We start from the raw sequence: 18,480 nt of genomic DNA on the forward strand, positions 1-18,480 counted from the left end.
TTTCTGTGAAGCAAAAGTTTTTGCTACATTTAATGATGGATTAGTCCCCACAACAAATACTGAGGCAGCAAATACGCATTTGTACGAAGAACAAATACATTTCTTTCCGTGCAGAGGAAATTATTTAAAGCTACGCTGAAAACACCCATAAGCGAAGTTTATTTACAATGAATGGTCAGCGGGAGCTTCAATCAATTGGTGAATTTTTTGAATTGTTGAAATATTTGAGTTGTAATTCGCCAAATTTTTACCTTACCTTTTTAGATGGAAATAGAAAGGCTTATTTTCGCACTCAGGGCTAAAAATCACATAGAAGGCAATCGTCATGAACTGCAAATGCAACCGTCGCGTCCGACGGAACTGCTCGATTCAGTGATTGCGGAGAAACTGATTTTTTTTGCGGAGAATGATATTTTTATGATATATGATATTTTTTTATCCCCAATTTTCAAATGGATCCTGCGTATAAACGGTTCATTTGTCGAAAAAACCTGAGGAACAAATTTATAGGAAATTTTTTGTCCTGTTAAGTTATTAAGTGCTTTCGTAGAATTGGATAGTTTCCGAGGCTATAAATAATAATGCAAAATTTTTCCAATATGTCCCATTTTTGCAAACGCTAAATTTTGATTGCCAAATTTGAAACCTGGATTCAGCGCCCCAAGAGACTCGGACAAATGGGAACTTTCCAGCGGTCTCATTTCGAGCGGACCGAAAGCGGCGCGGGAATCGCTGGGTCGGCCGCGCATGCGCAGTGTCATGCAAGTCTCCGTCTTCTCCACGGCGACGAGCTGCGAGGAACAGTTAAACGCAGGCGCCCTCGGAGGCCGGAGGAATATCAATTGGGCGTTGGTGCATGTGTGAGTGAGTGGTCTGCTGTTGCTTGCTGCGACGCTGCAGTGAGTTAGTTCGACTCCCGCGTGGGACAATGTCAGAGTGCGAGGGGAGATGCGAAGAGGAAGGCGGCAGGCCGGAGAAGGGGGACGGAGAGGGCGGCTATCGGCTGGACGACTTAGAGATCCTTCAGACGATCGGTGAGTATGCCTTCCTTTCTGTGCCCCTCGCCCGAGAGAAAGCGTTCCACTTTCTGCTAAGATCACTCGAAAGTACCTACGCTGTTGCCAAACTTGGCGCTCATGACATCTACTGATAGCACCAAGAGCATAGCACCAAGTTTATATGGAAATTTTATTGATAGAAATGTATTTTGCGTATGATATTTTTTATTATTTGAGATCTGACAAATCAGCTGTTCAATTGGCGAAGAAATCATATGTAACGCGTTACAGAGCGTATTATTAAAGAAATTTTCTCTCGGCGACCCAGAAATTGTGTGAACCCCCCACCATCAACTAAAACCCCATAAACAGGATAAACAATTATACTATTGAACTCTGGCGGCTTCACTTCACCGTTGCCGCTCTGGTTTTAACGCTTCCTGACTTCAGTTTAACACTCGTGGAAGTTGAGTTTTATTCATTTTTCTGCCGGCAACTTGTACTGTCACTTGGCGAAAAAACCAAGGCCGATAATGGTTCTATTATATTTTTTATCGGGGACATTAGTGTCGCCTGATCTATATGTTATGCTGTAATGTACTTGGAAGAGTCGATAACCACAAGGAGAAATTTGAAATTTCTCTGGGCTGGTCATGTTACCCAAAAAATCTGAATAATTGCATAATATGATGTACCATGGAAGGAGTAAGTTTGTTATTATATCAAATTTATTCAATGCACGCTAAGTTATCCGGGAAACTTTTCCTAGCGCGGATTCCTTTACCTATTTTATAAATGAATACCAACGTCATCAAACGCGGTATTTGGTTTAGGTTTTACAGTTTTTTTGTTGGATGACTTTTGGAGAATCGGTCTTCAAATACATCCCCATACTGTTAGTGATAAATATCTTCATGTTTGAATTGCCAACCAACGTGAATGCCGGTGATTATTCATGAAATGTGATCGGAGTCGTAGTCAATTTACATCGTCAAATTTTGAAATACTTACAAATTACCCTTTGAAAAAGTAATCAGTACTATTGCAGTTACGATTAAAATTACTTTTAAATTAGCTCCGGTACATGATGCTGTCAATAGTTTCTAGAACGGGGTAACAGTATGCAAATCGGATTTTTAATTATTATTTGATTTCAGTCCATTAAATAACAATTAAACATTATCACATTAAATAAAAATATACGTGAAATTAATCATTAGCTACTTTAGGCATAAATAAATACGTTCTGCCCTGAATTCACCCCTGTCAATGAGGTTAATGCAGCTGGGACTGCATTTCGATTACCGCGCGTGAAATTCAGATTTTCAATTTTGATTATTCAAATGTATCGATGACTCTAACGCGATTAGGAGTAATTACAAGTAAAACCTACTTTTTAAAAAGTGTATCGATTGCATGTTATAAATTACCAGAAATTTCATCGTTAACAGTAATTCGATTACTTTCACTCTGTTTATTACGAAGAAGGAGTGTGCGCGTGAGCTGACAAGTTAGGCTCGCTGCCGTGGGCGGTCTCCCGAAATACGCGGAAGCGACGCACGCTGCGCTACTGTTTTGTGCGCCCGATGGCTGCCGCCGCTCCTCGGTACGACGTCCCCGATATTGACGGCATCTATTTGTAGAATTCGGAAGAAGATTAAGAGCCCAAAATAAGCACTACCGCCCTTCTTGCTATTTATCCATCTCGAGCGAGGGAAGAGGGGAGTGGAAGAAGCTCTTAAAAATGTGCCAATTTCACGTCGAGTCTCGCGGGAAGAATGGACGCGATGCATGGGCTGCGAGACTAAGGCCGAATCCCAATCCAACCTTAGCACTCACGGAAATACATCTTCGCGACATTTTGGCTGACCGGAACGTACCTCAGCACGACCGAAGTGCTCATGAACTCTAGCGGTCGTCCGCGAACAAGACTCACAACATGCAGAAATACGGAATAGCTTAGTGCTGCGCTGTTTTAAGGGACGTGCATGAAATTGTGATTGGTTTATTACTGAGCACCTTGGAATATTGAATTGCTCACTATAGAATCAAAGCGTCTTTTGGAAAGTTGGAGGGTTTGATTCGGGGAGGTCGAAACGTGTCGACCGAAAGCTACAATTTTGATGTAGTGCATTGCGTGGCATACATTATTATTAATTAGAGGGTTAAAAAATAAATTTTAATTATGGAATTAAAAAACAGAAATGCTGAAAGAGACTATCCCTAATTTAATTTTGAAACACCAATTAAATTATTATGAACATGCACAAATGCTTGAAATTCAACCAAAACATCATGTAATATATATATATGAAGTCGATAATTTTGGAATTAATTTTTCAAGAACAAATTATGTGGTCATGCGTATGGTTAGCGTTTCTTCAGTGAGGCTGGTAAGCTCGATGGCACTTCTTATGCTGCACCAGCCCTACTTCGTGTTTTGGCTGTGCAGCTCATCGTAAGTAGAAATAAGCGATGTCACTTCCGGAAAGTGGATAAATTTAAGTACACCCCTAAGTGGATCGGAAATGTGCCAAAGTTCTTATTCAGATAAGTGCGTCTGTGCCCTGGTTTAAGGTGCATCAGAAATTTTCAAACTTCTTGAACATTAATTTTAGGCGTTGCTCTGAAGACCCGAACTAGTATCTTTCTTGTGCTGTCCCTTATTTTTCAAATCTCATCTCGCCCAATAGCCAATGCCATGAAAAGACAGATTTACATCCCACTTTCCGGCCAATATCATTCAAATTAGAGTGGCCTAGAGGATTTTTTGATCGATTCCGAGTGAAGTGCTGTTTTTCGTGGACGAAAGAAAATGCCAATTTTCACTTTGTGCTGAAGACAAATGAGTGATGAGTAACATTAGAGATTAATATGTAGCTGATTCTATGCGATTTAGTCTTAATTGAGAAGAAATATGTCTCATTCCACCTCAATTTACTAACGTTTGACCCTTATAGAGTCTCAGATTGCAATTAAGATTCTACTGGCGAAATTCTAAAAATTGTACTGGTGATATTCACCGGTCTTATTACCCCGATACCATTTCTTTATAAAAATTTTCTGCGATTCACGCTCGCTTTTCCCGCTATCACCTTTGCTGTTTAACTTTTATGCGGAAGAAATATCGCAGAAGGCGTTCGATGCAAGTTGGACGATTAATAATCAAATCAGTGAGGTTCGCGCTATATCATGCATTGCTTCTATTGCAGTCGGCGAAAGAGTTGCACGCATTGGTGGATGCGTTAGAAAGATTAATATGTCCACTGGTCGAAGAATGTGGTATCCAGATTAATGACAAGATGACCAAGGTTATTTGGTCTTGTAAAGCATCGCGAGCTAGGAATGTGGGGCTCACGATAAAAGTTGTTTGTCATAGCCTTGAAGAGGTGGACTTTTCAGTTCAACTATTTGAGCAGTACACAGGAGGAAAACGGACACTGCGATAAGGACGTCAAGGAGAAAATTGCGTTATTAAAGGAAGCGCTAATGAATAGGAAGGAGGTGATGAGATGGTTATTATATGAGAATACGAGTGCAGCGCTATGCGGTACGGACGGACTTTGAAGGAGGAGGACGAGGGGAGACTGCAGGAAGCGTTCGGGATATGGGCGTGGAGGAGAATGGAGAAGGTGAAGATGACGGGTTAGAAGGGAACGACGAAGTGCTGGACATGGTGGGCGAGGAGAGGAAATACCTAAGGGAGATACGGAGGAGACAGAAGGTTTGTTGAAGGTTGGAGGCGATTTTCAAAACGAAGGGAAGAACTCCAATCACTTTTCTTGGCCAATTAAGCTCGTTTTGAATTTTTATCGCTGTATATTATGCATTAATTGCAAATCACCACGCCTACGTTTCGCCGTACAGTCCTCGAGGCTTAGAAAACGACTTGGAGTGTCATCATTGTTAAATTTATCATATTATAGATAACATACCATGTTTGATTCATCTGCGTGCATCAGTATTTGTTGATGTACAGTCACTTTCAAAAGTCGGTCCACATATCTGGCGCAGCTGTCTCTGTTTTTCTCCGAAGTCGACCTTCGCGTATTGCTTACGCGTTCCTTCTCCGCTGGACCCCGGTTTGATTGGATCGGGTAGTGCAAATGGTGCAAGTTGACTACTTTAACCCTCGCCAATAGCCCCAAGCACGATTTTAGAGGTAGGAAGGTCCCGGTGAACCCTCCCCTCCACAGCCAAACAATTCCACCATCGAAGAAGGCGGAAAAGAATTTAAGGATTTTTCTGGCGAGTAACACATCGTGAGAGGGACATCCGAATCGTTTGGTGAAATTATACAGCACATATAATACAAATAAAAATTTCGGAACATTTCGAGCATAATACTCCAATATTTTTTTCTCAACATGGTCTTGATAAAAATACGAAAATATATACGCCAATGTTAATACTGTCGTTTACGTCACGGCTCCCATCCACGCTTGCGTTCACCCGTGTGGTGGGCGAAGGATTTTCAGACAGTTTTCAATGTTTACAAGTGAAATATCAGTTACTCCCCAAGTTTAAGTTTATTCGGAGCATAAGTGGTGCCTACATTTTGCATACCGCAACTTATTTACATTATCAAAATAGAAAAAATGTTTAAGTATTTTATTTTTTAACCTGGCCAAATCTAACGGCAAGGAAATTGTTTTATGAGAGAATTTATAACTCATGAATTATATATGATAAATCGGATTGGTTTGAATTGCTTTTAAGATAACTATAATGTTTCTATGAAAGAAGTAGCGAGATATTTATGGGCATTGAATAAAATGACAGGCTTTTACACCACAATGCGTCGTAGGAAGTGTTGTCCTTTTCTTTCTGGGGAACACTCATAAGAGCGTTTCTACGCGTCACTGACTGACCGTTACACCCAGTTTTTGTTCATATATTTCCCCTTTGACTTAATACAAATCAATTTAGGAGCTTTCTGGAGGATTCCACCAAAAACAAGTTAGTGAAAGCATACACTGGCTTTGGTACCACCCTGTGATCCCAGTAGAACTGGAGATTTTTTACTTCAAAGTCGTTGTCACTGACTGACAAAAATGAAACTCCGTTTTGTGACGTTGTCACATTTCTTCGCATTTCTCTGAAATTATGCAAGATAAAGAAAATCCACGAAATGCGTAAAATAGTTCTAATTGTTGCCCAAACGTATGCAAAATCGTGACTTTGTGTAAGTAATGGTTTCCTCTCTTTGGCCATAAAAATGGAGCGTCACTGACTGACGGGAATTGTCACTGACTGACACATGTGATTTGATGCGTGTTAACTTTTCTTTTTCATGGAATGAGCATTGCAAAATATATCTATATTGAACACAGAAATTTATATAAGAAACATAACAGTTGCATAGCCAGGGGGTATGTCCAGGGGGTCCGGACCCCCCCCCAAAATATAAAAACACAATTATTTTCCTTCAGAAAAAAAGTTTTAAAATTAGTTTAGAACCCTCTACCTAGTACCCTGTTTTTAAAACATTTTCCCCCTGTGTTAGACCCCTCCTGTGTTAGACCCCCCCTGAACGAAATTCCTGGCTACCCCACTGATACATAAGCACATAGTATGTATTTTATCCACTAATTTTTCTTCGATTTCTATATTCTCGCTTAAAATGGTGAGTACTCCTAGCACTATGATCTATTGCGTAAGGAGACATCTTAATTATATTTATAGCAACTAACTCCACATGGTGAACAAAGAATGTGTTCCGTATGGATGAAATGCCGTGCCACTGTTAGTCCAGCATTTCATTGGAGGCAGAAATGCCGTGTACAGGGATCTCTGCAAATTTTATTTTCATGCCGTTTTAATTACACACTCACACTGCATTTATTACAGGAGAACCCGACTTAAAAGCTTCCCAGGACATGTTTCTGCCTTTGCCCCCAACTACATCAACACCACCCTTGCCATGATCTGTTACGACTTCATTGCCGCTCTCTATTCTTCCTGTTTAATTCCTTGCATTCACCTCTTTGCTTTTTCCTCTCACGATGCTCGCGCTGTCTCTCTGCTCCCGTCTTTGCCATATTAATATATCCTGACATATTTTACAATTAAGGATTTCAGATCTCAACAATCATTCTGCTCCTATGTCCCGCTTTCACAACAAACGTACCGAAGCGACGCGACGACAATGAAGGTGACGGTGATACGCGGCATGCCGAAGTCAACAATTGGCAAAAAAATAAAATACTCCGCTGTATAAACAAACAATTTACCAAGAACAATAAAACTGATATAACATTATTACTCGAGGAACATATTATGCCACGAATTTAGTGTACCAGTCGGGGCCAATGAAGCGCACGCACCAAAATTTGAAACTTGAGCAATACCACAGGTTAAAATGTCAGTCAGTGACGGCCCTCAGGAACAAAAACGGTGAATGCTGGGGAATTTTTTTATTCTGATCTTTCATCCTTTGGATGGACTTGATTTGGATACGAAACGATTTATCTCTCGCATCCCTTGATTTTGGTCAGCGGAAAAAAATGTATGTCAATCGTCACTGACTGACACCAAAACGGCGCACTGTTGCATTACAGTCCTCTGCGTGAACATGTGACTTTCAAGTATTGATGAAATGGATTGGTAAGATACAGTCATGATTGGGGAGAATGGTTAACTGGAAATTTTCATAGAAAAATCTTATCTTAGTTGCGAAATCTTCAATAATAGAATGGCTGTGTAAACGGATTCATTTGCTCATATGATACGAGAGCTCAATTCCGCGGCGTTTTCGTAAAAAATGGTTGAAGTATGGGGAGAAACAGGTACGGATTATTAAAGTTTGGAATATTTACACCATGTCAGGACTTCGAACGGTCCATTTACCTCAAATTGAATTTTTGAACCCTAGTATGACAGTTACGTAGAAACGCTCATAAATAAGTATTGCTCAGCGTTTAAAAAAAATACAGCAAGCAACATCAGCGTGGAATTATAATTTTATGTTAACCGTTTATGGTGGTCATGGAAAAACATAATTTACCTACCCTTCTGAAATTAAAAAGGGAGTATAATTGAGTATTATTGAAGGTATTCTGGTTATGTTTGAGTACATGGAAGATTTTACGAATCAGCCCGCCTGCGCCCCTCCCAACTTGAGCTTACCACTTAAATTAACAGTAACGCACGTTCGCATTAGGGCCCTTTCATTCTATCCATATCCTTACCTTCATCCTTCTCCTCCCCCCGTAAGTACCTCAAATCTCTCCTCTATGGATAGCACTTCTTCATTTCTTTTCCGCTCCGTCCATCTCACCTTTTCCGTTGTGTTTTATACACAATTCACTTGGTAAAAGATTCACTTACCAACGTCCGTCGAGCATGGTAATCCCCGTGGCCTGCAGCAAGCTCTGAACTGTGTCGCACGTTCAAAAAATCGATCTTAATTTCGGTGTCACGGGTGGTCAGTATTCTCCTTGTGGTATAATACTCTTTATGTGTTGTTGTATAAGTGGTGTAAGTATCTCGAGGTAACTCGGTGATCCTTTTTTTTATAGTCCTACACGAGCACAAAATTTCGACGAAAAACAGGGTCCGCCATTTTTTATCGTATCAGCCACAAATAATGCAACTGAGTCATGAAAGTTGCCAAGAATTAACTATAATAAACCACGTAATAAGATTGTAAATTTTTGTTTCTATTGAATTACTACAGAAGGTGTGGCATTAATTTTAACATGCTGAATTTCGAAAAAAAATTCAATGAGGGCAATTTTTGCGAAATTTGTTCAACTTTGATGCCAAGTAATTTGTTTAAAAAATTTGCATATGGAAAACGGTTTGAGTCAAAAAATACACTAATGTATTGACAACGTCAGTGCAAAGTTCCGCACTAAAAAAAATCGATTTTGAGGTTTTGTCCAGCTTTTTTCGATTTCCGCCCACTGCGGGACGGCTGAATTTTTCGTGTTGGATGCAATAAGACGCAAATTTCACTAGCATAATATGAAGGATGTTTGTGAGGAATTATGATCCACTGTATGCGATAGCTGTTCACGTCCAAATATCCAATGTATAACATGTCATTAAAAGACTAACATTTTCCCCTTGGTATTTTGGAGGCGGCCCATCGAGATGAGTCCTGCTTTGGGAATCGTGCAGGTAAACCCTTTCGAGCCGCAATTTAAATATATTTAATTTGAAAAATTCTATTTTTTCCGACTTTTTGGCATTTTCGACCGGGGCCCACAGGCCAGCCAATTCTTATTCACGACTCGAGCGCAAACGACCGCACACGAATCATTTGTCTTAGTAGACGTAGCCGTGACGTCATCCTCAGCGCTCTTTGAGAGCCGTTATAGGCCATGCGGTCGGAGTCTTAAGAGAACTGTGGAAATCCTTTCAAGCTGCGTAATTGGTCATCAAGCACTCTCCAACACAGGTATTATGGGTCCTCTGTGGCATTTACATTTTTTTCCCTATGATCGCGGATTTCGTAATGCAGGATATACTGTATAAAAAGCGATAGTAGCCCCCTGTATATTGTTTCAATTGACGCATTGAAAGGAAGAAAAATTGAAATCGAACTCCCATTTACGCTGAATTGCTATTCAAATGGAATGTCTTATAGCTGATAAAATTGGCGTAATTCCTGTACACTTGCATTCGTTGGCTGCGGGACGGATTCGATTGACGTCCGTGTAATTTCTAATTGAGTGACCATCGAGTCAAAAAATGTTCAATTTGGTCGTGATACGAAAGAGTCGAAGAAGAGTTGATTCTCGAATAGCGAAATGCATCCGTCCTTCGATGCGATGGGCCTGTAAAATGTTTTTAAGGCCGTTACCTGCCGCTCCATGGTAAAACAAATTTTATTTTTTGCATTGATAAAATGCGTCAATATTACCATTGATTAGATAGAAAAACAACATTCGTGCCTTACTTCAGCAGTATTTTTCTCTAAAAAATCCTCTGAACGTCTCACTCCCCCAAAATCCGTATTCGCTTCTTTTTCAGGCTCAATTGGAAAATATTAAAATTCTACTTGTTGGTGGTAAACTGTTCGGATGGCGGTACACTTAAGGCGCTGTCATACACCAAAAAATGCCATCTATTGTGGAATAGTTACTACATCTATTGTTAGTAATTCTTCGCACGTTTCCATTTCAAAATAAAAATTCACGAAAATAAATGTTTAACGGCCCACAGAGAGAATATTCTATTACATCGAGAGGAACCTTGAAAAAGCCCATTACCTAATTGCCAATGCCACTGTTCCTATGGGCATCCTTCTAAGTGCGTTCTTCTAGTTCTGGAACCACTGCACGTTTGCAAGTTGAATCAGTCAAAATCCCATCCCTCGGTCACATTGCATTGCTCGTAGGCATTGAGGTCGGACGGCAATCGATAATCCCCTCCACAGTCAGTGTGAATCAGTCGTGTAGAAACGGTAGCTGCCCAACGCGCTCGCAACTATTGGCCAGACAACGCTTTTGGAAGCTGCAGTCTTAACTCTCTAAGTACGTTTACCAAAGATGTGTGTAATGAATTTTCGATAACCATTAGCGTGATAAATTGAAAAAAAACTCACACCACTGATGCTGTATGAGGTCATGATCGAAATCAGTGGTGGGCAAGACTCATGAGACCTGGGGCGGAATTCTGTACACGGGTACCGACGATCGTCGGTTGCACCGACAGAAATGCTATTCACAAAACGGCTCTACCCACAGTCGTCGGTGCAACCGACAACTTCGTGACGTAATGCTTTTGTCGTTATGAAAGTGGCACCCGCACGCGAGGCTATGCGCCTCGACCAATCATATTTCTCGTTTCTTTGCATTAAACAAATGAGGCTTCGAAAACGCCATCTGATATTCGGCAGCCCGCGAAGAAGTTAAAAAGAGTTGATCACTGCTTTGTGAGATATTTACGATGTTTAATTACTCTGCGAACACAATTTCTTACTCCCGTTGGTGCGATGTGGCTTGTATTCGCAGAGTTTGCTGTATTTACCATGGGATTTTTTCTTGTCCAAGTAAAAAAGCCTTAATATTCAAGGATTCAACGGTCGTTGATAGAAGAATATCGGCAACATTTGGTTCTTAATGTATCGGAATTTTCAAGTATAATTGTCTTGGAGAGGACTTTATCTGCTACAGAATTGTTCAGCCACGCTTATTATAATTTTATTCTTGTGGTTAGCAGTGACGAAATTATTTTTATTAGTATTGTAACAATGTCCCTTCATCTTCAGCCATGACTTGTTTGCATCGTTTGCCTCATTGTTCGCCGTAAGTCCGATACTTCCACAAGGGTAATTATTTTATTAGAAAACATTTTTGTCGCTTGAAATCACATTTTAGTCTATTTAAAATACATTCGTTGAGAAAAACACCCAGATTTCGCGGATGTCACGGAAGGTATCATCACGACAAGTGCTGTGATTGTGAATTTGAGGGACATACTTTACGCTATCTATTTGGAAGTGCTAATGTTTGCATTTTGATACCATTTGTGTGTTATTTCAGACAAATTTGCGTTGATATAACTTGGACTAAATATACTAGATCAGTGTGAATTTGTGATATACCTTTGAAGGTGTGAAGGTTTTCTCGTGATGAATTGAAATGTTTGTACTTTAATGATGAATAATTCATTAAATATTTCCTTGTTTCGTGCAATCATTCTTTTTATTTGTCCCTTTCTTCCGATGGAATGCACGGTACGTACCTACTAAGTGCTCTTATAATAATAATAACCTATATTAAAGTCCCGTACGGTGTTTGGTTAGTATGGTGAAGTAAATTCAGCATTAATTTGAACGGAAGTTTTGTGCACCGCTAACGACGGCAAAAATCTGAGGAGTTAAGTGATGCCATCTGCATTCTTTTAAAATATGGTGGCAATATGCTTTTTCTATTTCGGAGTTGCTGTCTGATGCTCTCAAGGGTACTTACGAAGGTAGGGGAGTTATTTTCATTATGAACCTTATTCTCAGAAGCTCACAAAGGAAATTGAAGTTAATATGAAAGTGAACGAAATGTCCACGGAAATATTTCATTAAAAGTGCATCAATCCCTTATAGCAGCCCATTCGCTTTTGTTGAAAATATAAATTAATTTCGGATCCAAACTTAACGAATCAACTATAGATACCTATCGTGTCTTGTTGTGAGTAATTTAAAAGCAAAGCAATACGTTACATTAGGGTGGCCCAAAAAAAACTTTTTTTTTAAAGTTTGTGGGGCGACTTCATTTTATGGTGCAATTTCATGTATAAACGACCCACAAAAAAATTCGGCTCGATTGCACAATATTTGACCCTGCCGAAACGCGTTTAAACATTTTCGGCTAGGATGTAAGGCATTTTGCCTACTTTACAGGGGCTATTTTCCGTTTTCTCCGGTATTTGCTGCAGAAATTGTTGTTAAATAGAATAAATACAATACTTGTTGATAAAAATTATTATTACAAATCAGTTATTTTATTATTAATTCGTTAAAAATGGTTTACATAAAATTTACAACCTTTTTTTTTCCGTACTTATCGAACATTCTTCTGTGCTTCTGCACCACTAATAGCAAATGCTGTCTCTCACGTTCATTACAGGTAAGGTTTTTCTGTAACAGATATTTTTTGATGAGGGACACACCCCTTTCGGCGGTGTCATTGACGACTTTAATATGTTTTATAACATTAAATCCTTTCAGGTACCTTTCATCGAAAATCCAATCTTCGGGGTCTCTTGACAAAAAGCCTTGATCAATGCCCGTAATGTCGAAGAAACGTCGAGAATTAGAGGAAACGAAATCGCTCAATTCCAAATCCTTAATGCCACAATTGGGAGGAAGTTGCGCTCGAGGGCTGCAAACATGCACTTCCTTTAAAAAAGAGTTGACCATCGCCCTCTTACAAGGCAATGAAACATTGGGATCAAACAAAGATAAGCAAACTAATGTTTCTGATAAATACCATAAATGGTTGCAAAATTTTTTAAATGCTGCTTGGTAGTGTTTCTCTTCTCTACTAGCCAACGTTTTCAGAAGTTCAAGATCACAGGCTGGCGCACTAAATGCCACTGGACATGTGTACCAGGACTTAATGTACACGGAAGCTACAAAACAACATATTTGAAACACGTTGTCACTCTCTTTGGTTGAAAGGTTCAATTGCTTTCCAAACATCCATACTTTGAATGAATAGATTGCCTTTGCCATCCACCGCGACTTGCTGATGGAGCCAGGCTTCTTAAACTGATAGGCTGTGGTTCCTGGAACTGAACCACCCAAGAAAATAATAACCAACTCCAGAAGTTCCCTGTAGTCGTCACGCGGCTGAAATACCTGGAAATAAAGAAATAATGATCAATTAAGGTGGAAATAGATGTGGGTGTATAAAATGTGAGGTAGTTTCTTACCTTAAGTTGGTTGCAGCAAAATATAATGATTTCTTTTTTGTCGTTGATCTTCCGCAAACTACCCCGTGTTGTCGCTGCAGTGCGGTACCGCGCTGTAAGCATAGTAAAAACAAAAGTTTAGTTAATGTCCCTGCATACGTGGAAATATATTAGCAAGCGTTTCAAAATACCTTTGTCGATATTTTTCCAATTATCCTTTAGACAATCAACAAATGGTAAAGTTGCCTTCTTAGAAACACTTATCAATGAATCAAATACAGCAGCGAGGACTAGTTCAAGTATATGGTGTCTGCAAGCAAGCTCCAGCAGCTCTTTTCCCAGTTTTCGCTGAATATGAACACAGGCTCCATTTACTCGTCCACTATTCACGGTTGTGGTATCAAAGACGAGGCCTATAACTCGCTCCTGAAGTTCCCAACTTGTCAAATATTCAACCACTGCAGTAGCTTCCTGAATCCCAGTGCCCCTTTTCAATTCCGGAACGCCAAGAAGCTGCTCAACTCCTTCTCCAGATACCAAAATTGGCAACCGATCAGCATTGCCTTCTGCATCTAAAGGAAGGAACGAAACCGCAATAAATGGTCTGATGTGCCTACAGACTATGCAAGATATTGAAAATAAATAATGGAAAGGACAAATAAATTACGATAAATACCTTCACTGCTGGGCATTAGCTTTCCATCCCAATGGACGACCAAAGGAACATCCGGAGTGAACTCTTGTTTAATCATAATTGCCATTTCCTCTCTACATTCCGACCTTTTTCGCTGTAATTGTGAGCGGGAAGAAACTATCTGCACCTCCTTCTCAGCAAAACCCAAAGATTTCGCTGTGGCCTGAGCAACCGCTTTTATTAGCATGGATCCCCCACCGGAAGACGTCAGAGTTCGATCTAACGCAGCAGATACCATTGAGTCATTTACAATGTGAATCTTGCGCTTCTTAGGCTTGCTCGATGTAAAGTCTGTAAAATGTGTAGTGCAACAAAAATTATATGACCTACATAAATAAAATTATTCATAAATTTTAGCTTTATAATTCATACATACAAAACTACATACCATCATCGGTGTCTTCAGCCGTGCTCGTATCGGAAGCCTCGGAAGAAACATGGTTTTTAAAGAGCTCATTCGTCTCCTTTGTACTTCGTTCTTTCGCCTTCTCCGCTGCAAGTTCCTTCTGATGATTCCTTTTACGATTGTTTTCCTGCATGGCGCACCATTCCTTATCGATGCCGCCCATATACCCAATGCGGTCACTTTGCATGCTCACGTAAAATTGGCGGTCATCATCTATTTTAATGAGCTCCATAGCTTTCTTATGACCAATGTCGAGCAGCCTGTCCAGCTTGGATGTAAATAATTGTCTCTTCATATCACTCTTCCTGCATTTGAGGCCCTTATCTTTTCCTAACCTCCTATATTCCCTATACACGTTTAATAGTTTCTTAATAACATCACGGGCGTTTTGAGTTGGGATGTTTGCTTCTGCCCAAAATTCCAGCAATGCGCTCCCCGTGTGTCTGGCGACGTCTTTGGATTTAGCAGTGCCCGGCGTGGAGTGCAGTCTAGCAAAGAAACTCTTCAAAACTTCTCGTAATGTAGGAAGTTTCCCATTTCTCGGCAAGTTTTCATCGAAACAGTCACCAACGAGCCAAATATTGGTATTCCTCCTAGTGATACGCCTATAACTCTTCTCAGCCATTTCGAAGTAAAATCACACAAACTCCTAGAAAAATAACTCAGAGACACACGGTTTCACCTCTGAAAACATGAACTGCTTTCACGAATGCTACCGCTTGTTTTGTCACTGGAGTCTTCAGGGGCGGGAGAGTCGCGCAACAATATAGCTGTGATCATGAAGTGCCGTTGTCTTCTTGCATCGTCGTAGGACAATGATGCCGCCTTGCAACATTGTTCTAATGAAGCATTGACTGAGTTTACTTTTGCCGCCAAACGATAACCGTGCTGCTTTGAACGCTTTCTTGATTACCTTTTTATCCAATTATAACGAGAATAAGCGAAATCTATCATGCCGTAGAAGGCTTTTTGTCAAGAGACCCCGAAGATTGGCTTTTCGATGAAAGGTACCTGAAAGGATTTAATGTTATAAAACATATTAAAGTCGTCAATGACACCGCCGAAAGGGGTGTGTCCCTCATCAAAAAATATCTGTTATAAGTATGGAAAAAAAAGGTTGTAAATTTTATGTAAACCATTTTTAACGAATTAATAATAAAATAACTGATTTTTAATAATAATTTTTATCAACAAGTATTGTATTTATTCTATTTAACAACAATTTCTGCAGCAAATACTGGAGAAAACGGAAAATAGCCCCTGTAAAGTAGGCAAAATGCCTTACATCCTAGCCGAAAATGTTTAAACGCGTTTCGGCAGGGTCAAATATTGTGCAATCGAGCCGAATTTTTTTGTGGGTCGTTTATACATGAAATTGCACCATAAAATGAAGTCGCCCCACAAACTTTCAAAAAAAAGTTTTTTTTGGGCCACCCTAACGTTACATACGTAAAATGACGGAATATGTATAATGTAAAATACCTTACGCTATTGGAACGCATAATGTAATATACGTGTAGCATTGGCAAAGTTAAATACTGCTCCCACTACATAAATTTAACGTTTCAAGTGTTTAATCAATCATTTTTATTTTAAAGAACATACAATTAGAGAGCATCCACGGATCTAGCGTCGGAGATTATGATTCAAAATCGTCAGTTTAGGCCGAAAAGTGTAAACAAAAGTCCGCTATGTTGCTTAAATAGTGTCGGTAGGTCCTACCGAGCGTTTCGAAATCGTCGGTACGTACCGACGGGTTTACCGACAACTGTCGGTGGGATAACGACAATCGTCGGTAGAACGTGTCACCAGGGGCCGTATTCTGTATTTCGTCGGTACCGCACCGGTCGGTTTCCCTTCCCAGCCCACCGACAGCACATCATTCCGTACCGACGACGGTTTCCATACCGACGACGGCTAATTCAGCGATTCAGTATGGTCGTCGGTATCAATCCAGTCGGTACGGTTCCCTCTCCTGCCCAAACAGGGAAAATCCGAATATATCCGAAGTTAAACGTGTCTCCACCAATGAAAGAAGGGTAAAAACAAGTGAAGACTCATTGGCACAGTTTGTTGTCGTCATTATCAATCTTTTTATTTGCGGAAATTACGACTTATTGCTAGATTAAGATAATCGATATTGGATAAGTTGTTAACAATGCTTATATAATGTGTGGTAGTAATGCTGTACCTACAGAATCGAAGGAAACAATATTACAACATCACAATAAAGTTTGTATGTGATGGAGATTGTTGTTGCTGGAATGAATTATTGAAACTATCCTTGAGATCGTAGTTTCTTTTTTAAAATATTGGTTCCGTATAATGCTATTTATTCATGATTTTGTAATATAGTTGTCATTAAGTAAGTTCCGTCTAAATGTTATCAACGGAAGGTTATGCCATTGGCACCGTAGCAGACGAAAATAACATACCATGGAACGTGAACGTAGGATTCAAATGTAAATGTCATATTAGAGGAACAAGTTAGGAAATTGTTATAAAAATATGGAGCTGGGTGTAATTAAAAGAATTGTAATGGCGAGGAAGTAAATAAATTGTGATTGGGTGAAATACATATGTATAAGTTGCGCATTCCAAGTGAGAGAAAATGATAATATTGCGGTAAACCTCATACTTATTAACAAATATCTTCTTTTATCGTCAAGGGAATCAATGGCTGACGATGAAATGAAATATAGTTGCCTGTTACAAATGAAAGAAACTGATACCGTTGTGGCAAACTTCATTCTTAAATAAAAAGATCTTATTTCTATGCCGAGAGAAACGCCAAATTGATGATTGAGTGAAATAACAGGCGCCTATTCAGAGTAATATAAAGTGATAACATTGCGGCAAAACTCATATTTAATCAAAAATATCTTTTTTTATGTCAAAGGAGCAAATTAATGATGATAGAGAGAAATAAAGCCTATTATACAAGCGAGTGAAATTTCAATCAAGTGGTAACATATAAATGAGAGAAAGTCATTATATGTTAACAAACCTCATGTTTATTAACCATTATCTTATATTTCTGTCAAGGTAATTAATATAGATGATGACACAGTGAATTATAGAGGCGTATTCGAAGGGGCAGAAAAAGATAACAATGCAGAAAACCTCATTGTTTACTCGGTGATGAGGTAAAAACAAAATAAAACGTATAATGCGCACTGGGGAGTTCATGAAACCCACTAGTCGGTGGCCGTATCGACACCTTATTGCTGTCGGTACGGCTACCGACGATCTCCCGTCCTCTCGTCGGTGCCGCACCGATCGGGTTCGTACAGAATCGCACGACTTCTTACCGGGAGTCGGTGTGACGTCGCACCCGACGAATCGGTGCCGCACCGATCGGTTTGGAGTTACAGAATACGGCCCCTGAATCGCTCGTACCGAGACTTATTGGTAGGAACAGCTTACCGACACCGACAATCGTCGGTACGGTGTACAGAATTACGCCCCTGAATAAAAAAAAAACAAAAAATGCAGCAGCCTTAGCAGGTTATTGCCCGACTTTTTTCGACCGCTGAGCCTTGGGCTCCCTCTGCTGTCGGCCTTGTGATCAGTCTGTTAGGGCACTTGGGCGCCATGGCTACGACCACTTAATTACAATGTGTATTTACTTTCTAGGAGGCCGTAGACAGCTGGTTCGAATATAATTCCCTGCTTCAAAAGAGACAGGATTCCATTATCGCAATGGACAAGACAGGAAGTTGCTGCCACCAGAAGTTTCCATCACACGCTATAGTTGCGACATTATAATGGCCGAAATATCGTCTTTTTTTCGGGACAGACTTCTAGTGTAATGTGTAATTAAAGCTAATATATTTGGTCAATTAATTTTAGAAGTACAGTAGTAAACTTTTCCGAACTGCTTGCATCGATCCTTTCGGAAAAAATGTAAATGGCCGAATCTTCGGATTTTTTTTACAGGCGGACGATTGGTTTTTACTTTAATTCTCCCCAATTATTGATGCGTTACGGATGATTATTGTTTATTAAGAAATCTAATAATA

At 39.8% G+C, this 18,480-nt stretch overlaps 2 protein-coding genes across 2 annotated transcripts in view; one reads left to right on the forward strand and one right to left on the reverse strand.

Annotated features, from left to right (window-relative positions):
• The first annotated feature begins 771 nt into the window (after positions 1 to 771).
• LOC124167743 (cAMP-dependent protein kinase catalytic subunit 3) overlaps positions 772 to 18,480 on the forward strand; it is a 207,439-nt gene continuing 189,730 nt past the window's right edge. The window contains exon 1 of the mRNA XM_046545755.1: positions 772 to 1,034. Within this exon, the coding sequence (XP_046401711.1) occupies positions 929 to 1,034 (106 nt within the window). The 5' untranslated portion in view covers positions 772 to 928. The remainder of the gene's footprint in view (positions 1,035 to 18,480) is intronic.
• On the reverse strand, positions 12,504 to 14,357 carry LOC124167745. The gene is made up of 3 exons (XM_046545756.1): positions 14,035 to 14,357; positions 13,550 to 13,930; positions 12,504 to 13,471 (listed from the first exon to the last, which is right to left on the reverse strand). Exons 1-3 carry the CDS (start codon positions 14,288 to 14,290, stop codon positions 13,128 to 13,130), a joined length of 981 nt encoding a protein of 326 aa, XP_046401712.1. The 5' UTR covers positions 14,291 to 14,357; the 3' UTR covers positions 12,504 to 13,127.

This window comes from Ischnura elegans, chromosome 11, assembly GCF_921293095.1.
Source record: "Ischnura elegans chromosome 11, ioIscEleg1.1, whole genome shotgun sequence".
NCBI classification, from domain to species: domain Eukaryota; kingdom Metazoa; phylum Arthropoda; class Insecta; order Odonata; family Coenagrionidae; genus Ischnura; species Ischnura elegans.